The 24,586-nt window shown below is 51.1% G+C and overlaps 1 protein-coding gene across 1 annotated transcript in view; it reads left to right on the top strand.

Moving 5' to 3' along the window:
* The first annotated feature begins 1,743 nt into the window (after positions 1-1,743).
* Positions 1,744-24,586, top strand: part of LOC133357727 (protein furry homolog-like) — a 35,194-nt gene continuing 12,351 nt past the window's right edge. The window contains exons 1-9 of the mRNA XM_061575822.1: positions 1,744-2,496; positions 10,602-10,933; positions 14,139-14,192; positions 16,627-16,766; positions 18,474-18,570; positions 20,966-21,045; positions 21,276-21,356; positions 23,791-23,959; positions 24,491-24,583. Coding sequence (XP_061431806.1) covers positions 2,241-2,496; positions 10,602-10,933; positions 14,139-14,192; positions 16,627-16,766; positions 18,474-18,570; positions 20,966-21,045; positions 21,276-21,356; positions 23,791-23,959; positions 24,491-24,583 — 1,302 coding nt within the window. The 5' untranslated portion in view covers positions 1,744-2,240. The remainder of the gene's footprint in view (positions 2,497-10,601; positions 10,934-14,138; positions 14,193-16,626; positions 16,767-18,473; positions 18,571-20,965; positions 21,046-21,275; positions 21,357-23,790; positions 23,960-24,490; positions 24,584-24,586) is intronic.

The following is a 24,586-nucleotide window of genomic DNA, read 5'->3' as shown; positions in this document are numbered from 1 at the left end:
GGACGTATAAACACACACATATATTTATAGAGATTCATAGACCCACAAACACCCAAAAACTTACATTACAGACTTGCATAGATGCTCATCGATGTATACAGGGAATCTATAGACTCGATAATAGACACACAGAGTCTCACAAAGATAGACACCGACCCTGACGCATGTATATTTGGAGTTTGCATGTTCTCCCCGTGATCGCGGGGACGGGGATGGTGTACGTCAACAGCGGCTGTCCTCTATAATAGAGTTTTTTTTTCTGGGTTAGATTGCTTAAATATATAAATGTGTCGTTAAAACCCGCCACCACCCGACACAGCCAACTAGTAAGGGTTGTCACGTAAACAGAACGTGGCCAATTCGTCACTAGTACAGCACTAGTGTGTAGTGTAGTGTATTAGTGTATAGTAGTGTATAGTGTAGTGTATAGTGTAGTGTATAATGTAGTGTATAGTAGTGTAGTGTGTAGTGTATAGTAGTGAAGCTGTATAGTAGTGTATAGTGTAATGTATAGTGTAGTGTAGTCATTGTTTTCTGCAAGGAGCAGAAGAGAGGGGGCGGTGGCGGTGGGGGGGGGTGGGTTTGTTTGGAAATCGGCGAATATTGGGAAAGATTTGCGAGCTCTCCTTGGGCAATCATTTGCACAATCAGGAAACGGGGAGTGCACAGCAGCGGAGAATATAAGGCAAAAGAAGGCATGAATAACGATTTTATTCACCTTCTTGGTTCTCTCGGTAAAGTCACGTAGAAGGGAAATAATAAAATAATAAAAATAAAACATAATAAAATAATTCTCACGACGTTGCGGCCACAACGCAAGCAGCCGTCCTCAGGTGAAGAACATGTCTGTCGGGGAGACAGCGTCTGAATGAAACACCACCAGGCTTGGAGCGTATATTTAAGCTGCTGGGTTGGAGGGGGAAGAGCGCCTTGACAAAATAATTTGCATATCAAGAGGAATTTAGCATATTTATGGGAAATGCAGATATGGGATTAGTCAATACTTGTGGAATGCGTAGGAGGTGGGTGGAGGGTTTCAAATTAATATTATGCCCGTGCATTATGCAGGATTAGCAGCATCAAAGGGTCAACACACTTTTTCTGGCATAAGGTACTGATTCCAAATCTGGCATCAGTTTTTGTCTATCACGTCAGGTTTTTGAGATATCAAATATTGCATTTTCAATCAAAACTGCAGAAGAAAAATATTAAATGAATGTGGATATCTACATAGAATTATATTATAAACACACTATCCTAAAAATACAGCACCATATTTTAACACCAAAGCAGTCACTGACTCGCAACAACTTGCAATCATAAGTGAGAGGACTCCCCTAACTGGTCTGGCACGACCCATCATCCCGTCATAGAAATGTGGAATTTCCACCACTGGCTGAGGCCTGCGCAGAGCACCCATGTCTCAACAGCTCACGTTTAAGCAGGAACTCGCTTTGACCTTGACTTCAGTTGAGTTAAAAACAAGTAAAATACAAAAAAAAAATATTAGCCACGAACATTTATTATTTAGAGATGATTCAACATAGCCTCGTAAATTACACGCATCACCACATTCATCCGGAATGTCAATCCCAACACCCCTACGAAGTTTTGGAAAGTGGCACAAACCACTTTTCCACCCCCCCCCCCTCCCGCTCCACACAATGTTGGGGGAGGAAAAAAAACCCTTCTTACAACGCTCGTAGTGGTAGCACCCGGCAAGTGGCACATGCTTGGATGAAAAGCCTCCCTTTGGCAACGAGAGAAAGTTTGCTGGGGCGGTTGGTCGCGTGGTCGCATGGCTTCCTGTCAACCCAACAAAACTTTCACCACCACCACCACCAACAACAACAATAATCAAGAAGAACAAGGATATTAATCGTCGCCAACCGGCTTTGCAGTCTTCGCCGTGGGAGCTTGGCTCGGAGCGAGCCGAACAATTTGGCAGCGTCTCCTCCGAAAGGTGGCTTATAGCGGCACGCGTTCTCGCTTTGGGGCGAAAGCATCGCCCGAATTGTTGGCCAGATCTTGGCCCGCTGGAATTTTTACCGTCATCGTCAGGGTAGAGGAGGGGGAGCGAGCGAGCGAGGGAGAGAGAGCGGAGCGTAGAGCTGGAAAGGAATGCCGAGAAACGGCAAACCCGGCGAAAACCCAAGAGGCGATAACGAGACTGTGAATCCGAAGACGATCCGGTGATAAAACAAAAAGTAAAAACCGGGGAGAGGCGATTTGGCGACGGGATGGCCGCGGTGAAGCGGGTGTTTTTCTCCAAGGGGTTCGGCGGATCGCTGGACGGACCGGGGCAACCGGAGCCCGCGGCCAGCGTGGAGCTCAAAGGAGTCGTACGCCGCAGAGAGAGCTGCCCATCAAACCTGAACACGGCAGCGGCGGCGGCGGTGGCGGTGGCAACGGATGAGGGCACCGGCGTCGGCAAGGATGATGTCCGTATCGCCGGCATTGCCGCCAAAAGCAGGAGGGCACGATCGTTCTTGTTTGGTGAGAAGTTTGGGTGGCGGTGGTGTACACGTGTGTGTGTGTTTGTATATGGGAGCGGGGAGCGGTAGTGTAGCGGTTAGCGCTACGCTGCGCTACGAACCCGGCGACCCGAGTTCGATTCCCGGTCACGACCCACACCGGTGGCGATTATCTGAACCGGTCCCGGGCCTCCCCTAGGTCGACTCAGCCTAAAATGAGTGCCTGGTGCGATGTGTAAACATCGCCGCTAGGGAGACAAAGGCGGCCGGGCGTGGTGCTGGCCACCCACCCCCTCGTGTGCCGTGCCGGCCTTCATAGGTGCTCGCTAACAGCACTTGCCCCTACAGTCTGTTAAGGCTATACGGGGGATCTTTGTCTTTGTATATGTGGGAGCAGTTAGGGGTTACGGTGCTGCGTAATGAAGCCGGTGACCTGAATTCGATTCCCGCTCGCGCCCAACACCGTTGACGAAATATCTGAACCAGTCCTGGGCCTCCCGTAGGTCGACCTGGCCTCAAATGAGTACCTCGTGCGGTCTGGCGTGGTGCTGGCCACCCACCCCCTCGTGTGCCGTGCCGGCCTTCATAGACGCTCGCTAACAGCACTTGCCCCTACAGTTTGTTCGGGCTATACGGGGGGAGAATCTGTATCTTTGTACATGGGGAACGGTGGTTATTGTAGCGGTAAGCGCGTTGCGCTACAAATCCAGGCGACCAGGGTTCAGAGGTCGCAAACGGGTTTTGATTCCTTACCCGTACCCGGCCGCACCAGGGTCGCAAATGGGTACCCGTACCCATACCCGGCCGGGTACAGGTAGCCGTATCCTACCCGTACCCTACCCTACCCGAAATGAGCGACAAACGGTGACTCACCAGTGACTCACGGCCTACCCGTACCCGGCGGGGGGGGGGGGGGTGCCCCCCACAACCACCCCCACCAGCGCCTTCAAACCAAAGCGGAAAGTATTTCATCTGACTCCGTGACGTTGAAGCACTAAGGGGCCTCGGGCAACCGCCCTCTCCCCTCGCCCCGCATCCCCCAAAGCGAGGGGCCCGGGGCTGGTCACCCCGATTCGCCCGGTGTGGGGTGGGGGGTGGGGGGAACGACTGCCCTGGTTCCCAGTCTTGCCGGTAAATCCCGGCTGCCCCCCCCCCGCTTAGTCACAACGCCCCTGGCGAGCCGGCTCGCCCCGGCACCTTGAGGAGGGTTCAGAGCCGGTGATGTCAACTCTGGTGGTGGGGAGGGGTCGGGGTTGGTGGTTGTGCCACCACCACCGTGGGGGTGAGGGGGGCTTACAGGCCGGAACATTGTTCGCCGGCCGCCGTTCTCCGTTGCGTGCGTCCACGCGGTCCCGCGGGGTTTTCTCGTGCGGATCGTAAAAAAAATCTCTCACAAGCCGGCTTTATTCTCGCCCGCGAATGTTACGTGGCGACATCAAACGACGCTCTCTCCCCCCCTCGCCCTCGCCCCGCCAGCCAGCCCCGTGGCAATGCAGCGGTGACGCTTGAGGGCTCGGGTTCGACTAACCGGGGTCGAGACGGGGTTTTTTCGTTTGATCGCACCTCCGATCAGCGCGGTTGGCTACGTACGGTGCGAAAGAAGTTCCAGACAGACACACAGAGACCCACAGATTAGTCCTGTTGGCTACGTACGGTGCAAAAGAAGTTCTACATACACACACAGACCCACAGATTAGTGCTGTTAGTTATGTATGGTGCAAAAAAGTTCAACACACACAGAGACCCACAGATTAGCGCTGTTAGTTATGTACGGTGCAAAAAAGTTCAACACACACAGAGACCCACAGATTAGCGCTGTTAGTTATGTACGGTGCAAAAAAGTTCAACACACACAGAGACCCACAGATTAGCGCTGTTAGTTATGTACGGTGCAAAAAAGTTCAACACACACAGAGACCCACAGATTAGTGCTGTTAGTTATGTACGGTGCAAAAAAGTTCTACACACACAGAGACCCACAGATTAGCGCTGTTAGTTATGTACGGTGCAAAAAAGTTCTACGCACACAGAGACCCACAGATTAGCGCTGTTAGTTATGTATGGTGCAAAAAAGTTCTACATACACACAGAGACCCACAGATTAGCGCTGTTAGTTATGTATGGTGCAAAAAAGTTCTACATACACACACAGAGACCCACAGATTAGCGCTGTTAGTTATGTATGGTGCAAAAAAGTTCTACATACACACACAGAGACCCACAGATTAGCGCTGTTAGTTATGTATGGTGTGAAAGAAGTTCTACATACATACGTACGTACAGACATGACGCAGTTGGTGGCTTAGGGCATCCGCTGTCACACGCACACTTAATATTTCTACATCTAAAATGTTTCATTAATTTCTTACTTTTCTAGGAAGTCATCCTGAGCTGTCGGGCTCTATTGCAGGAGGGGCCATGCCTCCACTTTTTAAATCCTTTATATTAAGTTCGCTTGCTTGCTTGCGCGCTTACGACCGTGCAAATCTTTCGGTCGTTTTTTAACCCACTTTTCGTGATCCAATCGAGCTGACCTTTTGCACACAGACTCGTTGTGCGTGACAATTAATTTTCGTGAAAATTTTTTTTGCAAAATTTTCCACTTTTTAGGAAAAAAAAAACATTTTCATATTTAATTTAAAATACCAATGTGATAAAAATGAAACTCTTACTCAAGAAAAACAGAAATGAATAATAAAATAAAACCGATGCCACGCATATAAAGGATTTATAGTGAAAAACTTTGTTTTTACGGGTTAATTTTTTCTAAATCAAACATGCAAGTGGAGAGGGTGGGTGTTGGGGCGGTGGCTGGCGAGATGTTCACCACCTCGCCCTGTATGCAGGAGGTGGAGGCCTTCATCCATCAGCGGATAGATCAGTGATGATGGTCACTGATGCATTGAGCCCTGTTTGACTTGGAGCACACGCAAAAAAAGCCCCCACCCCTCCCCCATTTTTTCTTTGCAGAAGGTCACCATCGGGTGACCTCATTCCCAGCGGTTTTGAGCGTTCAAAGGTCGTGCACGAATTTCCCCGTCTCGCCAGCCTGCCCGTCCCGGGGTTGTGTGTGCACACGGTAGTGGTGGAGTGGCCTTCATAGGTGCTCGCTAACAGCACTTGCCCCTGCAGTCTGTCAAGGCTATACGGGGGATCATTGTCTGTGTGTTAGGCGCTCGCTAACAGCACTTGCCCCTGCAGTCTGTCTAGGCTATACGGGGGATCTTTGTCTGTGTGTTAGGCGCTCGCTAACAGCACTTGCCCCTGCAGTCTGTTAAGGCTATACGGGGGATCTTTGTCTGTGTGTTAGGCGCGCTCGCTAACAGCACTTGCCCCTGCAGTCTGCTAAGGCTATACGGGGGATCTTTGTCTGTGTGTTAGGCGCGCTCGCTAACAGCACTTGCCCCTGCAGCCTGTCAAGGCTATACGGGGGATCTTTGTCTGTGTGTTAGGTGCTCGCTAACAGCACTTGCCCCTGCAGTCTGCTAAGGCTATACGGGGGATCTTTGTCTGTGTGTTAGGCGCTCGCTAACAGCACTTGCCCCAGCAGTCTGTCCAGGCTATACGGGGGATCTTTGTCTTTGGTGGAGTGGCGGTGCAGCGGTTAGCGCTACGAACCCGGCAAGCCGCTCGCGGCCAACACCGGCGACGAATATCTGAACCGGTCCTGGGCCTCCCCTAGGTCGACTCGGCCTCAAACGCGGTGTGTAAATATCGCCACGAAAGAGTGTACCGTTCCGGCCTTCATAGGTGCTACTCGCTAACAGCACTTGCCCCTACAGTCTGTTCAAGGCTATCCGGGGGATCTTTGTCTCTGTCTTCTTTGCTTTGTTGGGTCCTGGATGAGGAATCTGGATTCCGGCAGCAGCAGCAGCAAAAAAAAATATTCTGGAATTTCAGGTTTTTACAAGCTGCCAACCAGCCCAAAAAACGAGCCTTTATCTTGTGTGTGTGTGCGCACGCTTGCTTCCCCAGTGCAAGATAAACTTTACAATCCAGAGGTGGCAGCAGCCTAGCCACAGTGGTGACTATTAACAAAAAATAATTCAACTCTTATTAATTTTAACAGGTAAGGCCCCAATGAGCAACTTTTCAGCTACTCTCAGGTTTTTTGCGGTAAAGTCACGTAGGTAAAAAATAAAATTAGAAGTTAATAAAAGTAATAATGGAAATCAAATCAAATAATAAAAATCACGACGTTTCGGAGGCAACACAAGTCTCCGTCATCAGGTGGTTACCGTCACAGCTAAAATTACTGCATCAAGTAAAACTCAACGTTTAACCCACTCACGCCGGCTTGTGCCCGCCCTCACAGTCGGGCATATTTGCGGAATACACCACGCTGCCGTTGACCCTGCAGGCCATTGACCGAGCAACCCGACGTTCCTACCAGCTCCCTCCGCAGGAATGTGCTTTCTGCGTTGTTGTCGATGTATTTAAACGCGGCGCTGAGGACCGTAATCGTTCCACGGCATCTCGCCTTCCTTACCGGACGTTCGCACAATCCGGGGAGAACACGGCCACAGTCAGCGAATGAATGGGAACGCCTCACCCCGCTATGTCAACACCGTACCAGCCCGCGGGTCAATCAAGTTGCACATTACGCCAGACGTAAACCTGACTCCTCGGCTGCCACCCCTGGAACCGTGTCAACAAAAAATTAACCCGTAAAAACAAAGCTTATCACTATAAATCCTTTATATGCGTGGCGGCTAGAGTCTTCTCGTCCTCTGGCTTGAGATGGCTGCCACCTATGGGTCAGATGATTGCCTGCCACCATTAAGCAATTGGTAATTAAATATAATTTATTTTTTCCTAAAAAGTGTAACATTTTGGAAAAAAATTTTCACGAAAATTAATTGTCACGCACAACGAGTCTGTGTGCAAAATGTCAGCTCGATTGGATCACGGGGAGTGGGTTAAAAAACGACCGAAAAATTTGCACGGCCGTAAGCGCGCAAGCAAGCAAGTGAACTTAATATAAAGGATTTAAAAACGAGGATAACCTCGTGAATAACGAGAACCGGCATTGTCCGTTTATTTATTTCTCCATTTATATTCTCCACAAGGACGACGACCGGCGAATCGTTATTCTTGAGTCACGCGTTCAACTAAACTAAACTACTTTTTATTTTACCAGGAAAGGCCCCGCTGAGGTACGTAGCTGTTTTTGCGTAGCGACATGGCTATCACGAATGATAGCCGGACAAAGTGGGTCATCACATCGCGTGGAAACATATAGCAGCAGACAAATACTCTGAACGCGTCGATTCTAAATGTGGACGGGGAAAAACCGTAAGGACCCGGAGAAGAATCCACGCGACCACGGGGAAAGAGAGAGAGAGACACGCAAACTTAAAATATACAACAGCAGGTGTCAGGGTTGGGGTCGAACACTCGACCTCCTGTATATCAGGCGAGGTAGTTAACATCTCACCACAGAGAGAGAGAGACACGCAAACTCCAAATATACAGCAGCAGGTGTCAGGGTCGGGGTCGCACACTCGACCTCCTGTATACCAGGCGAGGTAGTTAACATCTCCTAGCCACCGTGATGATGTGAGAGAGAGACACGCAAACTCCAAATATACATTCTTTGGTTCTTTCGGTTAAGTCACGTCTAAAAATAAAATAATAAATTAAAATAATAGCGACGTTTCGAAATTAAGATCCAAATATACAGCAACAGGCGTCAGGGTCGGGATCGAACCCACGACCTCCTGTAGACCATGCTAGGTAGTTAACATCTCACCACCACGGCACCCACTAGAAGAGAAGGTGGTGGGGGGGTGTTTCTTGCGGATACAGATCATGACGGAAACGAGCAACGCGAGTAGGAAACACGGACCGAGTGTCACGAAGAGACTCGCAATAATACGTGACTTTACCGAAAGAACCAAGAAGATGAATCCCTGCAGTCACGAAAGCTTTAAATCGAAATAATGATGATGTCAAACTAACGGTGCCGCACAAGAGAGGGGACCACATAGAGCAGCTGGTTGACATCGTCCACACAGCGAGGCCGCCGCTACCAGCATTTGCCCAAACTCTGCGGCCCTCTGTATATTAAAAACCCTTTCACCGTTTGCGAGATGTTGCAAGTTTTTGGGGGGTGTGGGTGTTGTCCTGTTCACCGCCGAATCTCGGCGTAGCAGCGCAGTTGTTTTTTTAAGGACGTCGTTACTCGCCGCAGAGAACCGGACAGACGCGGCCACCGCCACTCTACAAGAGCCGGCGCCGAAACTGTGCCACGCACTCTCCTCTCTCGTTCGTACAGCTCTGTGGGAGACTCGGGTTAACTACCTCGCCCGGTGTACAGGAGGTCGTGGAAAATATGGGCTCCACGTGTTTCGTCTGCATAGGGATCGAGCGTTGCCCCCTCGCACGTGTGGGGTCTTCTCCGGGTGCTGCGGTTTCCATCCCACATCACGTGAACTCTCGTTAATTGGCCCGAAACACCTTCAAATATACAGAGGAGCGCACAGCTTGGGCACATTGTAAGTAGCGCCGGCTTGCCGCGGGGCTGATGACCTCCCGCTGCTCCGTGGTTCGCGGTGACGAGATGTTAACTACCTCGCCTGGTCTACAGGAGGTCGTGGGTTCGATCCTGACCCCGACGCCTGCTGCTGTATATTAGGAGTTTGCGTGTCTCTCTCTCTCCGTGGTGAGATGTTAACTATCTCACCTCGTGTACAGGAGGTCGTGGGTTCGATCCTGACCCTGACGCCTGCTGTATATGTGGAGTTTGCGTGTCTCTCTCTCTGTGGTGAGATGTTAACTACCTCGCTTGGTAAGCAGGAGGTCGTGGGTTCGATCCCGACCCTGACGCCTGCTGCTGTACATTTAGAGTCTGCGTGTCTCTCTCTCCGCGTGGTCGCGTGGATTTTTCTCCGGGTCCTCCAGTTTGTCCCTCCACATTTAGAAGCAACCGTTGCGCTTAAAGAGTATTTGCCGGCTAAAAATGTCCACGTGACGACGAGGATGATAAGCCACTTCGTTGAGCTATCATTTGTGGCCAGGTAATTTTTGAAAAACAGCTAAAATGTTCTGGATTTGAAGCTTTCGTGACTGCAAGGATTCATACTCTCAGGGTTTTTTCCGGTAAAGTCACGTAGGTATAAAATAAAATTAGAAGTTAATAAAAGTAATAATGGACATAAAATAAAATCACGACGTTTCGGAAGCAACACAAGTCTCCGTCATCAGGTGGGACCGTCACCCTTGCGTTGTGGCCGAAACGTCGTGAGAATTTTATTATGTTTTATTTTTATTATTTTATTATTTCCCTTCTACGTGACTTTACCGAAAGAACCAAGAAGATGAATCCCTGCAGTCACAAAAGCTTTAAATCGAAAAATAGAACATCTGGATTTTTTCTTTTTCATTCAGACGCTGTCTTCCCGACAGACCTGTTCTTCACCTGAGGACGGCTGCTTGCGTTGTGGCCGAAACGTCGATGACATTTATTTTATTATGTTTTATTTTTATTATTTTATTATTTCCCTTCTACGTGACTTTACCGAAAGAACCAAGAAGATGAATCCCTGCAGTCACGAAAGAAGCTTTAAATAGAAAAATAAAACATCTGGATTTTAACGGGTTCGAAAGTCCCCCTTAGGTTGGGCTGGAGAACATTTTTTTCTGCCAGAGGCCATTTGGATATTTGATAACATCATTCGGGGGCCATACAAAATTATCAACTTAAAAAATGAGCCTGTTGTTATATTTGGTCAAACATTTAAAGAACTCGCCCCTAATGCGATGGGCTGGAACCGCTTCTCTTTGGCGAGGCGTGCGATGTTTTATTGTTTTATATTATTATTATTTTATTATTTCCCTTTCACGTGACTTTACCGAAAGAACCAAGAAGAACATCCTCTTTGATTAATCTTCTTGGTTCTTTCGGTAAAGTCACGTAGAAGGAAAATAATAAAATAATAAAAATAAACATAATAAAATAATTCTCACGACGTTTCGGCCACAACGCAAGCAGCCGTGACTTTAGCGAAAGAACCAAGAAGATGAATCCCTGCAGTCACGAAATTTTTAAATCGAAATCCTCTTTGGTTCTTTCGGTAAAGTCAACAACTACAACAACAACGACGTTAAATCGCTTTCTCTCCGCAGCCTCCGGCAGTTCTTCGAGCGCTGCTTCCACCGGAGCGGCGACTCCCAGACGGAGTCTTCGACGCCCCCCGCGGAGTCCCGGACGTGACGACGGCACAGCGGCAGCGGCGAGCGCAACAGCCGCAGCCGCTGGGGCTACAGAACCAGCAGCAGCGGCGGCGACGAGGAGAACAACGAGGTGGTGGACGATGAACGCGATGATGGCGGCGATGGCGGTGCCCGTGGGCGTTGACCCCAGCGTCAAGCCCGGGGAGTTTGTGCTCAAGAGTCTCTTTGCCGAGTTCACGCAGCATGCCGAGCGCAAGATCAGTATCATCATGGCCGAACCCATGGTGAGCGACCCTCAGGATATCCCCTGACCACTCGCCAGTGAGACCGAGGTCGCACACGGGTTTTGATTCCTTACCCCCCGTACCCGTACCCGGCCGCACCAGGGTCGCAAACGGGTACCCGTACCCGGCCGTACCCGTATCCTACCCATACCCGGCCGGGTATCGGGTACCTGATTGCGACCTCTGGGATGAAGCCATGTTGCAGGCGCGGGAGGGTTGATTCTAGGAACTTGAATTGTGAGAAGAGACAAGACGTTGGGAAATGAGTGACAAACGGTGACTCACCAGTGACTCATGGCTTACCCGTACCCGTACCCGGCCGCACCAGGGTCGCAAACGGGTACCCGTACCCGTGCCCGGCCGGGTATGGGTACCCGTACGCTACCCGTACCCTACCTGAAATGAGTGACAAACGGTTACTCACCGGTGACTCACGGCCTACCCGTACCTGTACCTGGCCGCACCAGGGTCGCAAACGGCTACCCGTACCCGGCCATCGGGTAGGGTACGGGTATCGGGTACCCGGTTGCGACCTCCGCTGTGAGATGGATATCTCGAACTATAATGTGGGACGTGCACCATCGTATCCATGGACGTCTCTGTCTCTCTCTGTCTCTCTCTGTCTCTCTCTGGCTCTGTCCATCTCGCTATCTCCTTGTCACTGATTCCACGATGCAACACGATTCTCGTTCTCTGGGTAGTGTTATTTTTAAATTGATTATTCCTAAATTTCGATTTAAAGCTTTGGTGACTGCAGGGATTCATCTTCTTGGTTCTTTCGGTAAAGTCACGTAGAAGGAGAATAATAAAATAATAAAAATAAAACATGATAAAATAATTATTTAGAAGGGAAATAATAAAATAATAAAAATAAAAATTATCAAATATTTCTCACGACGTTTCGGCCACAACGCAAGCAGCCGTCCTCAGGTGAAGACCAGGTCTGTCGGAAAGACAGCGTCTGAATGAATGAAAAATATTAAATAAATGGGTTCATTCAGACGCTGTCTTCCCGACAGACCTGTTCTTCACCTGAGGACGGCTGCTTGCGTTGTGGCCGAAACGTCGTGAGAATTGTATTTTATTATGTTTTATTTTTATTATTTTATTACTTCCCTTCTACGTGACTTTACCGAAAGAACCAAGAAGAATGAGCCTTTGTATCCCTTCAGCTGTCTCCGTGCCACCGCCTACTGAGATATATCTCCATGTCCTAGAATTTGAAGCTTTCGTGACTGCAAGGATTCATATTCTTAGGTTTTTTCGGTAAAGTCACGTAGGTAAAACATTAAAATTAATAAAAGTAAAATAAAATAAAAATCACGACGTTTCGGAGGCAACACAAGCTTCCGTCTTCAGGTGGTACCGTCACAGCCACGACAGCTGTATCAAGTGAATGAGAGATTGCAGGAGCTACCACTCCGTTTATATAAACGCAATCTCTCATTTACTTGATACAGCTGTCGTGGCTGTGACGGTTCCACCTGAAGACGGAAGCTTGTGTTGCCTCCGAAACGTCGTGATTTTTATTTTATTTTACTTTTATTAATTGTAATGTTTTACCTACGTGACTTTACCGAAAAAACCTAAGAATATGTCTCCATGTCACCGCCTATGAGATATTTCTCTCGAGATGGATATCTTGAGATGGATATCTCTCTCTCTGTGTCGCTCTGACTGTGATCAGCGTCATCATGGCCGAGTACAATGGTGTGTGCGTGTGTTGAACTTCTTTCGTACCGTACCTAGCCAGCTGGGCTAATTGAATGTGCCGGGGGGGGGGAAACAAACTGTGCGTCTCTGTGAGTCTGTGGGTCTCTGAGTCTATGGGTTTCTGTGTGAGTCTGTGTGAGTTTATAGGTCTCTGTGTGAGTCTATGGGTTTCTGTGTGAGTCTATGAGTTTTTGTGTGAGTCTATGGGTTTCTGTGTGAGTCTGTGGGTCTCTGTGTGAGTCTGTGGGTCTCTGTGTGAGTCTGTGGGTCTCTGTGTGAGTCTGTGGGTCTCTGTGTGAGTCTGTGGGTCTCTGTGTGGGTCTGTGGGTTTCTGTGTGAATCTGTGGGTCTCTGTGTGAGTCTATGGGTCTCTGTGTGAGTCTGTGGGTCTCTGTGTGAGTCTGTGGGTCTTTGTGTGAGTCTGTGGGTCTCTGTGTGAGTCTGTGGGTCTCTGTGTGAGTCTGTGGGTCTCTGTGTGAGTCTGTGGGTTTCTGTGTGAGTCTGTGGGTCTCTGTGTGAGTCTGTGGGTCTCTGTGTGAGTCTGTGGGTCTCTATGTGAGTCTATGGGTTTCTGTGAGTCTGTGGGTCTCTGTGTGAGTCTATGGGTCTCTGTGTGAGTCTGTGGGTCTCTGTGTGAGTCTGTGGGTCTCTGTGTGAGTCTATGGGTTTCTGTGAGTCTGTGGGTCTCTGTGTGAGTCTATGGGTCTCTGTGTGAGTCTGTGGGTCTCTGTGTGAGTCTGTGGGTCTTTGTGTGAGTCTGTGGGTCTCTGTGTGAGTCTGTGGGTCTCTGTGTGAGTCTGTGGGTCTCTGTGTGAGTCTATGGGTCTCTGTGTGAGTCTGTGGGTTTCTGTGTGAGTCTGTGGGTCTCTGTGTGAGTCTGTGGGTTTTTGTGTGAGTTTATAGGTCTCTGTGTGAGTCTATGGGTGTATGTGTGAGTCTGTGGGTCTCTGTGTGAGTCTGTGGGTCTCTGTGTGAGTCTGTGGGTCTCTGTGTGAGTCTCTGGGTCTCTGTGTGAGTTTGTAGGTCTCTGCGTGAGTCTATGGGTTTCTGTGTGAGTCTATGGGTCTCTGTGTGAGTCTGTGGGTCTCTGTGTGAGTCTGTGGGTCTCTGTGAGTCTGTGGGTCTCTGTGTGAGTCTATGGGTCTTTTTGTGGGTCTATGGGTCTCTCTGTGAGTCTATGGGTCTCTGTGTGAGTCTATGGGTCTTCACGGGAGACTATGTATGTATGTAGCCAACCATCCTAATTTGTGGGTCTCTGTGGGTGTCTGTGTGTCCCTATGTATGTACACACATTGAACCTCTTTCGCACCGTACGTCGCTAACCGTGCTTTGGCCGAAACATCACCCCCCCCGTGTTCCGGTAAAATGTCGCTCGATGTGTAAACCGCTAGCAGCTGAGACATGCGTTGGATCAAAGCGCGCGGGGCAGGGTATGATCTGTAATCTGGCAACGTGGTTGTGCCTTACCTCGCTGTCTGTTATCCCCGTGCAGGAGAGGCTGCTGTCGAAGTCGCTGCAGAGAGGAGAAGACCTACAGTTCGATCAGGTTGGTGTCCGTCATCTTAACGCAGCTTCGGCGTCGTCGTCATCGTCAGCAGCATCGTCATCATCGTCAGCAGCATCGGTGTCATCGGCATTGGTTTCATCGGCATCAGCAACGGCAGCATTATCAGCAGTGTCATCATCAGCAGCGTCGGCATCAGCAGCGTCATCATCAGCAACGCCATGACCAGCAGCGTCATGATTAGCAAAGTCATCATTGGCAGCGTCATCATCACCAGCGTCATCATCTTCATCATCGTCAACAGCATCGGTGTCATCGGCATTGATTTCATCGTCATCAGCAACGGCAGCATCATCAGCAGCATCATCATCAGCAGTGTCGTCATTATCAGCAGCGTCATAATCAGCAGCGTCATAATCAGCAGCGTCATCATCAGCAGCGCCATCATCAGCAGCAGCGTCATCATCATCAGCAGCGTCATCATCATCAGCAGCATCATCATCAGCAGCGTCATCAGCATGGGCAGCAGCCCCAGCGTCGTCAGCAGCAGCGTCATCATCATCAGCAGCGTCATCATCAGCAGCATCATCATCACCAGCGTCATCATCAGCAGCGTCATCATCACCAGTGTCATCATCAACAGCGTCATCATCAGCAGCATCATCAGCAGCGTCATCAGCATGGGCAGCAGCGCCAGCGTCATCATCAGCAGCGTCATCATCATCAGCAGCGTCATCAGCAGCATCATCATCATCAGCAGCGTCGTCATCTGCAGTGTCATCAGCAGCGTCATCATCATCAGTGTCATCATCATCAGCACCGCCATCACCAGCAGCGTCATCAGCAGCGTCATCATCATCAGCAGCGTCATCATCAGCACCGCCATCATCATCAGCACCGCCATCACCAGCAGCGTCGCCATCACCAGCAGTGCTGTCATCAGCAGCGTCATCATCAGCAGCATCATCAGCAGCGTCATCAGCAGCAGCAGCATCATCAGCATGAGCAGCAGCAGGATCAAAGGCTACACATTGGGTTGCCTCCTTGTTCTCTTCGTCCATGCGTGTTGCGTGTGTCTGTGTGTTCGTGTCTGTGTGTGTGCCAGCGTGCTTTTCCGGCCTTCATAGGTGCTACTCGCTAACAGCACTTGCCTCAGCAGTCCGTTAAGGCGGCACGGGGGATCTTTGTCTTTGTGTCCCGTTATTGTTGTGGGGGAGCGGTGGTGCAGCCGTCAGCGCGCCGTGTTACGAACCCGGCGACCCGAGTTCGATTCCCGCTCAAGGCCACCAACAGTGACGATCATCTTCTTGGTTCTTTCGGTAAAGCCATCACGTAAAAGGGAAATAATAAAATAATAAAAATAAAACATAATAAAATACAATTCTCACGACGTTTCGGCCACAACGCAAGCGGCCGTCCTCAGGTGAAGAACAGGTCTGTCGGAAAGACAGCGTCTGAATGAAACACCACCAGGCTTGGAGCGTATATTTAAGCTGCTGGGTTGGAGGGGGAAGAGCGCCTTGACAAAATAATTTGCATATTAAGAGGAATTTAGCATATTTATGGGAAATGCAGATATGGGATTAGTCACTACTTGTTGTAGCGATCTTCTTGTTTCTTTCGGTAAAGTCACGTAGAAGGGAAGTATTATGTTTTATTTTTATTTTTATTATTTTATTACTTCCCTTCTACGTGACTTTACCGAAAGAAACAAGAAGATGAATCCCTGCAGTCACGAAAGCTTTAAATCGAAAAATTGGTGTAGCGATGTTGAACTTGTTTAGCATCGTACGTAGCCAACCTTGCCACAGAGGGCGCAAACGGGTTTTGATTCCTTACTCGTACCCGTACCCGGCCGCACCAGGGTCGCAAACGGGTACCCGGCCGGGTACGGGTAGCCGGGTATCGGGTAAGGTGCAGGTATCGGGTAGGGTACGGGTATCGGGTAGGGTACGGGTTTCGGGTCGGGTACGGGAATCGGGTAGGGTATGGGTATTGGGTAGGGTATGGGTATCGGGTAGGATACATGTATCGGGTAGGGTACGGGTATCGGGTATGGGTATTGGGTAGGGTACGGGTAGGGTACGGGTATCGGGTAGGGTACGGGTATCGGGTAGGGTACGGGTATTGGGTAGGGTACGGGTATCGGGTAGGGTACGGGTATTGGGTAGGGTACGGGTAGCCGGGTATCGGGTAGGGTACGGGTATCGGGTAGGGTACGGGTATCGGGTAGGGTACGGGTAGCCGGGTATCGGGTAGGGTACGGGTATCGGGTAGGGTACGGGTATCAGGTACCCGGTTGCGACCTCTGCCGTGCCACCATGAGCCTGCTAAGACTTCACGGAGGAATCATTGTCTACATCTTTGTTGTAGCGATGTTGAACTTTTCTAGCACCGTACGTAGCCAAGCGTGCCACCATGAGCCTGCTAAGGCTACACGGGGGACTGGGGGCGCCTCTTTGTCTCTTGTTCTCAGCTGCTGAGCGCCATGAGCGCCGTCGCCGAGTACTGCCTGCCCTCCCTGCTGCGCACGCTCATCGACTGGTTCAAGCGGCAGAACGGCGTGGACGACGAGTCTCACGAGTACCGCCCACGCTCCAGCACCAAGTCCAAAGGGTGGGGACGAGCGCACACACACACGCACGCACACACGCACACACACACGCACGCACACACGCACACACACACACACACGCACGCACGCGCACACGCACGCACGCACAGACACGGATTGACACACGCACACACACACACTGACGGACACGCGCATGCACACACACACACACGTACGCACAGACACGGATGGACACACGCACAAAAAACACGGACGGACACGTGCATGCACACGCACACACACACACACACGTACGGGTGGCCACACGTACGCACAGACACGGATGGACGCACGCACACACACACACGGACGGACACGCGCATGCACACACACACACGGACAGACGCACACACACGGATGGACACACGCACGCACACACAGACAGACACACGCAGACACACAGACACACACGCAGACACACAGACAAACACACGCACAGCATTGACACACAGATACACACAGACACATATAAACACACGCACAGACACATACGCACAGACAACAACCGCCATTCGCCACTAAGTGGCGGTGACGTCACCACGACGCTTGTGCCAGGCCATGTGCACCTTGAGGCTGTCACGTGAAGTGTCGAACGCCCGCTGGCAGGAGGTCACGGGTCAGACCCAGCAGGTGCCACGGGTCGACTGACTGAGATGACCGAGACGACTGGCTGATGCACCACCTGTGCCCCCTACTGTGCACACACACACACGCACACACGCAACAACAACAACCGCCATTCGCCACTAAGTGGCGGTGACGTAACCACGACGCTTGTGCCAGGCCATGCGCACACACACAACATTCTGTTAAAGGCTATACGGGGGATCTTTGTCTTAGTGTGCGAAAGTTGGTGCATCTGAAAGTCATCGCAGTCAGTCCACCCATGACACCCGGTGGTCTGTCCTGTGACCCCCTGGATAAGGCGTTGTCATCATGAACTTCGTACACGAAGATGAAGATCCACTCGTGTGTAGCCTTAACGGACTGATTGGGCAAGTGCCCTTTCAGCAACTGTGCAGGCCGGCATGGCACACGAGGGGTTGGGTGGCCAGCACCACACCTGGCCGCCTTTGTCATTTTAATGAGGCTGAGTCGACCTAGGGGAGGCCCAGGACCGGTTCAGATAATCGTCACTGGTGTTGGCCATGAGCGGGAATCGAACTCGGGTCGCCAGGTTCGTGGTGCAGCGCGTTAACCGCTACGCTACCGCTCCCCTACAAAGACACAGATCCCCCGTATAGCCTTAACAGACTGTAGGGGCAAGTGCTGTTAGCGAGCACCTATGAAGGCCGGAACGGCACACGAGGGGGTGGGTGGCCAGCACCACGCCCGACCGCCTTTGTCTCCCCAGTGGCGATGTTTACACACCGCACCAGGTACTCATTTTAGGCTGAGTCGACCTAGGGGAGGCCCGGGACCGGTTCAGATAATCGTCACCGGTGTTGGCCGTGAGCGGGAATCGAACCTGTGTCGCCGGGTTCATAACGCAGCGCGCTAACCGCTACACCACCGCTCCCCACTCAACAGCAAACAACAACAAAGATCCCCCATATAGCCTTAACAGGCTGTAGGGGCAAGTGCTGTTAGCGAGCACCTATGAAGGCCGCAACGGTACACGAGGGGGTGGGTGGGTGGCCAGCACCACCCCCCCTCCCCCCCCACGGTCTCATCTCCGCCGTTGGCGTTTTGTTGTTTCTGGTGTTCAGGGACGAGCAGCACCGTGACAGAGACTTCCTGTTCGAGCGGAGAGACCTGGCCATCGACTTCATCTTCTGCCTCGCCCTCATCGAGGTCCTCAAGCAGGTGAGACGCTCGGCGCGCGGGAGCTCCAAGGGGCATCGGTGGAGCTCCGTGGAGGAGCTCGGTGGAGCTCGGGGGTCGAGCTTTGTGGTGGAGCTCGGTGGTGGAGCTCGGTGGTGGAGCTCAGTGGTGGAGCAGCTCGGTGGAGCTTGGGGAAACTCGGTTGTGGAGTTTGGGATAGCTCGGTGGAGCTTGATGGAGCTCAGTGGTGGAGCTCAGTTGTGGAGCTTTGTGGAGCTCAGTGGTGGAGCTTGGTGGAGCTCAGTGGTGGAGCTTGGTGGAGCTCAGTGGTGGAGCTTGGTGGAGCTCAGTGGTGGAGCTTGATGGAGCTCAGTGGTGGAGCTCAGTGGTGGAGCTCCGTGGTGGAGCTCCGTGGTGGAGCTCAGTGGTGGAGCTCAGTGGTGGAGCTTGGTGGAAGCTCGGTTGTGGAGCTCGGGGAAGCTCGGTGGAGCTTGATGGAGCTCAGTGGTGGAGCTTGGTGGAGCTCAGTGGTGGAGCTCAGTGGTGGAGCTCAGTGGTGGAGCTCAGTGGTGGAGCTCAGTGGTGGAGCTTGATGGAGCTCAGTGGTGGAGTTCAGTGGTGGAGCTTGGTGGTGGAGCTTTGGATAGCTCGGTGGAGCTTGATGGAGCTCAGTGGTGGAGCTCCATGGAGCAGCTCGGAGGAGGAGTTTGGTGGAACTCGGGGTGGCAAGCACCACCCACAGCCTCCGCCATTCTCCCCGTAGGCGATGTTTACGCACCGCACCGCGGTTACCCATTTGAGGCTGAGTCGACCTTTGTCGAGGCCTGGGACCGGCTCCGAGATTATCGTCGCTGCTGGTGTGTCGGCGGCGGTGACCGTGAGCGGGGAATCGAATCCGGGTCGCCGGGTTTTGCCGCGCGGCGCGCACTAACCGCTGCACCGCCACTCCCCGCGCACGCTTTGAATTTTTTAGCGATTCGCTGAGCTTAGTCTGATCGTTAATCTCGGGCCGTCTGCTGTCGTGCGTGTGTGTGTGTCCGTCAAATGGTTGTCTGGCTCCCGTCCAACGACTCGGAGTGGTTTTTAGCCGTTGCGGCATTCCCTGATATAAAATAACAAAGAAATTATTTCAGCAGAACCCCCTCTCAACCGTCCACCCCTGTTAACGGCTAATGACCCCACAGACTCACACAGACAACAACAAGCGCCATTCGCCACTAAGTGGCGGTGACGTCACCACGACGCTTGTGCCAGGGCCATGTGCACCTTGAGGCCACGTGAAGTGTCGAACGCCCGCTGGCAGGAGGTCAAGGGTCAGACCCAGGTGCCACGGGTCGACTGACTAAGATGACCGAGATGACACACACACATACACAACAACAACAACCGCCATTCACCACTAAGTGGCGGTGACGTCACCACAACGCTTGTGCCAGGCCATGTGCACCTTGAGGCCACGTGAAGTGTCGAACGCCCGCTGGCAGGAGGTCACGGGGCAGACCCAGCAGGTGCCACGGGTCGACTGACTGAGATGACTGACTGATGCACCACCTGTGCCCCCTACTGTGCCAACTTGCTGTACTTTAGCCACCCGGCGCTCCCATAGACTCACACGCAGGTGACTCATAGACTCACACAGAGACCAGGTTCTCTGTACGAGTCTTGAGTCTCTGTTTGCACATCTCTGTGTGTCTATGGCTCTCGGTGTATGCCCCAATGTGTCTCTGTGTAGGTCTGTGGCTCTGTGTATGAGTCCGTGGGGTCTACGGGTCTCCGCGTGAGTCTGTGGCTCTCCGCGTGAGTGTGTGCCACTTGGCGCGAGCCTATGTGTCTCTAGTATAACCTTTGCATCTTCTGTGCGGAGGTCTGTGGGCTGCTGTACGATTACGGACCTCCCTGTGAGCTCAAGGCCAGACGGTGGGAGACTTTCGATTTGAAGCTTTCGTGACTGCAGTGATTCATCTTCTTGGTTCTTTCGGTAAAGTCACGTAGAAGGGAAATAATACAAATAAAAATAAAACATAATAAAATAATTCTCACGACGTTTCGGCCACAACGCAAGCAGCCGTCCTCAGGTGAAGAACAGGTCTGTCGGGAAGACAGCGTCTGAATGAACCCATTTATTTAATATTTTTCATTCATTCAGACGCTGTCTTTCTGACAGACCTGTTCTTCACCTGAGGACGGCTGCTTGCGTTGTGGCCGAAACGTCGTGAGAATTGTATTTTATTATGTTTTATTTTTATTATTTTATTATTTCCCTTCTACGTGACTTTACCGAAAGAACCAAGAAGGTGTCAGGGGCAGATCTTGGTGCTCACTGCGCATGTCTCCTGTGCAGCAGCTGTAGGATCTGGTGGTGAGTAGAGATCTTTGACCGATGAGGTGGTGGCGGTGGTGATGGCGGTGGTGGCATCGTGGTGTCTTGATTTTACAGATTCCAGTGCATCCCGTGCCGGACTCAATGGTGCATGAAGTTGTCAACTTGGCTTTCAAGCACTTCAAGTACCGGGAAGGGTGAGTATTCGAACCTCTTTCCCGTGGGCAGGGTGGGTGGATGGGTTTGCCGTTCGCCACCGAATCTCGGAAACGCACCAACCCAAGCCCCACCCACCATCCAAACCCACCCACTTCAAATGCATTTTTGGGGCAGTGCGAAGTTCTATTCTCCGTGGGTGAGTGTTGTCCTGCAATCACACAAGTGGCGTGTGCGTGTGTAAGCGCGTGTGTGTCTCTCCCCTTGCCAGGTATTCGGGTCCCAACATCGGCAACATGCACATCATCGCTGACCTGTATGCAGAGGTCATCGGAGTGCTGGCACAGTCCAAGTGAGTGACCATCGCCCCATTCGCCTGTCATCATCATCATCATTGTCAAGTTTCAAGTTCATTTCTTTCTGGGCTCCGCATGTTTCGTTTCTGCGTGGGATAGAGCGTTGCTCCCTCGCACGTGCGGGTTTTCTCCTGGTGCTCCGGTTTCCTCCCTCGTGCGAACTCATTCATTGGCCGAAAACACCTTCATATACAGAGGACCGCAGAGCTTGGACACATTGTTAGTAGCGCCGGCTTGCTGCGTGGCTGATGCCTTCCCGCTGGTCTGTGGTTCTCCGTGGCGAGATGTTACAGTGAGGATGGGTATTCCAGCATGACAATGACCCAAAACACACGGCCAAGGCAACAAAGGAGTGGATCAAAAAGAAGCACATTAAGGTCCTGGAGTGGCCTAGCCAGTCTCCAGACCTTAATCCCATAGAAAATCTGTGGAGGGAGCTGAAGGTTCGAGTTGCCAAACGTCAGCCTCGAACCCTTAATGACTTGGAGAAGATCTGCAAAGAGGAGTGGGACAAAATCCCTCCTGAGATGTGTGCAAACCTGGTGGCCAACTACAAGAAACGTCTGACCTCTGTGATTGCCAACAAGGGTTTTGCCACCAAGTACTAAGTCATGTTTTGCAGAGGGGTCAAATACTTATTTCCCTCATTAAAATGCAAATCAATTTATAACATTTTTGGCATGCGTTTTTCTGGATTTTGTTGTTGTTATTCTGTCTCTCACTGTTCAACTAAACCTACCATTAAAATTATAGACTGATCATTCCTTTGTCAGTGGGCAAACGTACAAAATCAGCAGGGCATCAAATACTTTTTTCCCTCACTGTAACTACCTCGCACTGGGAATACAGGAGGTCGTGGGTTCCAACCCGACCATGACGCCTGCTGCTGTATATTTGGAGTTTGCGTGTCTCTCTCCCCGTGGTAGCGTGGATTTTTCTCTGGGTCCTCCGGTTTTTCACCTCCACATTTAGAACCGACGTCACGCGTTTAAGAGTATTTGCCCGCTGCTACAAATCCCCACACGATGATGATGATGATCATATGCCACTTCGTTGAGCTATCGTTTGTGGCCAGGTCGTCGCTTCTGAAAAAAATCTACGTAGCTCAGTGGGCCTTAGCTGGTGAAATAAAAAATAGTTTAGTTTAGCTTCCGGCTCCATGCGCCTCTGAGTTGTTCTCTCCCTTTGAGAACTAGCAACTTCTGTGTGGCACATCAGTTGAGATCATCATCATTATTCTTCTTGGTTCTTTCGGTAAACTCACGTAGAAGGGAAGTAATAAACAACGCGTTGTGGCCGAAACGTCGTGAGAATTATTTTATTATGTTTTATTTTTATTATTTTATTATTTCCCTTCTACGTGATGACTTTACCGAAAGAACCAAGAAGATGAATCCCTGCAGTCACGAAAGCTTTAAAGCGAAATCATCATTATTGTTATTGCGAGTGTCCCCGTGACGTGTATCTTATCAACGTCCGGGCCGTGTTTTCAACTCGTGTTGTTCGTTCCGCCAGATTTTTATCCGCAAGGTGCTCCCACACCCCCCCACCCCCCACACCCCCCACACCCCCCACCCCAACTTCTTCCAGATATGCGTCAACGGCCCGATGGCAAAAGTGCGACTCAAAAACGCGCCGCTCAAAATGATCACTTGCGTCTCGCCGCCCTTGCGGAGAATCGAAGTGACGAAAGAATTAAACGGACACAAGACCGCTTCCTCTAGTTTTCACGAGGTTCTGCTCGTGTTTTTTGTTGACGCGGTGTTGGGTTTGGTAGCGGCGGGCCAAGTCACGTTCACGTCAGTCAGAATATTTACTCATCCAGTTGTATATCTTATCAACGGTCTGGCCCGTTTCCTACTCGCGTTTGCTGGTTTCAAGTTTCAAGATTCATTTCAAGTTTCATTTATTAGGTATAGACCTCTTCTTCTTGGTTCTTTCGGTAAAGTCACGTAGAATGGAAATAATAAAATAATAAAAGCAAACATAATCTAATAATTATTTTATTATGTTTTCTAAATAAAGCATAATAAAATAATTATTTTATAATGCTTTATTTTTTTATTTTTTTATTTCCATTCTACGTGACTTTACCGAAAGAACCAAGAAGATGAATCCCTGCAGTCACGAAAGCTTTAAATCAAAAAAAGGTATAGCCCTGTGAGCCATTCGGCTCTTGAATCGGGTGCAACCGCAACAAACAAAAAAACAAAAACATGACCAAGAAAACATCTTAAAGTGACTAAGTGACTGAGTGCAAACAGAAAATCCAAGAAAAGACAGCAAATTATTGCAGAAAAAGCACCGTACACCAACACTGTGTGCAAAAATCTCCGTGGAATGCAAGTCAACCCCCGGTTGCTCCACCCCCCCACCATCCCCCCACCACCCCCCCACCGAACCCACCCACCCCCAACCTTGCACCCGCAGGTTCCACACGGTACGCAAGAAGTTCGTGACGGAGCTGAAAGAGCTGCGCCAAAAGGAGCCTACCCCACAGGTGTCGCAGTGCATCATCAGCCTCATCATGGGCATCAAGTTCTTCCGCGTCAAGATGTACCCCGTGGAGGAATTCGAGGCCTCATTCCAGTTTCTGCAGGCACGTGTGTGCGTGTGTGTGCGTGTGTGTGTGCGTGCGTGTGTGTGCGTGCGTGTGTGTGCGTGTGTGCGTGTGTGTGCGTGCGCGCGTGTGCGTGCGTGCGTGTGCGTGCGTGCGTGTGCGTGCGTGTGTGTGCGTGTGTGTGTGCGTGCGCGCGCGCGTATGCGTGTGTGTGCGTGCGTGTGCGTGCGTGTGTGTGCGTGTGCGTGTGTGTGTGCTTGTGTGTGCTTGTGTGTGCGTGTGTGTGTGCGTGTGTGCGTGTGTGTGTGCGTGTGTGCGTGTGTGTGTGTGTGTGCGTGTGTGTGTGTGTGTGCGTGCGTGTGCGCGCGTGCGTGCGTGTGCGTGCGCACGCGCGTATGCGTGCGGAGCGGCAGTGTAGCGTGAAACCACAACATTTACAATTTGTAAATGTTGTGGTTTCACGCTTCAACACACGAGGTTCTGCTAAAGCGTTAAAACCAAAGTGCACCTAGCCCGGCGCAAGCGTGCGACCTGCCTGTGTGCGTGCGTGTGTGTGCGGCGCCGATGCAGGAGTGCGCTCAGTACTTCCTGGAGGTCAAAGACAAGGACATCAAGCACGCCTTGGCCGGCATCTTCGTGGAGATCCTGGTGCCGGTGGCCGCTGTG

Source organism: Lethenteron reissneri, chromosome 59 (genome assembly GCF_015708825.2).
Source record: "Lethenteron reissneri isolate LAM-NWPU_2019-01 chromosome 59, ASM1570882v1, whole genome shotgun sequence".
NCBI classification, from domain to species: Eukaryota; Metazoa; Chordata; class Hyperoartia; order Petromyzontiformes; family Petromyzontidae; genus Lethenteron; species Lethenteron reissneri.
The sequence above is the reverse complement of the archived record's forward strand: the minus strand, read 5'-3'. Positions and strand labels throughout refer to the sequence as shown.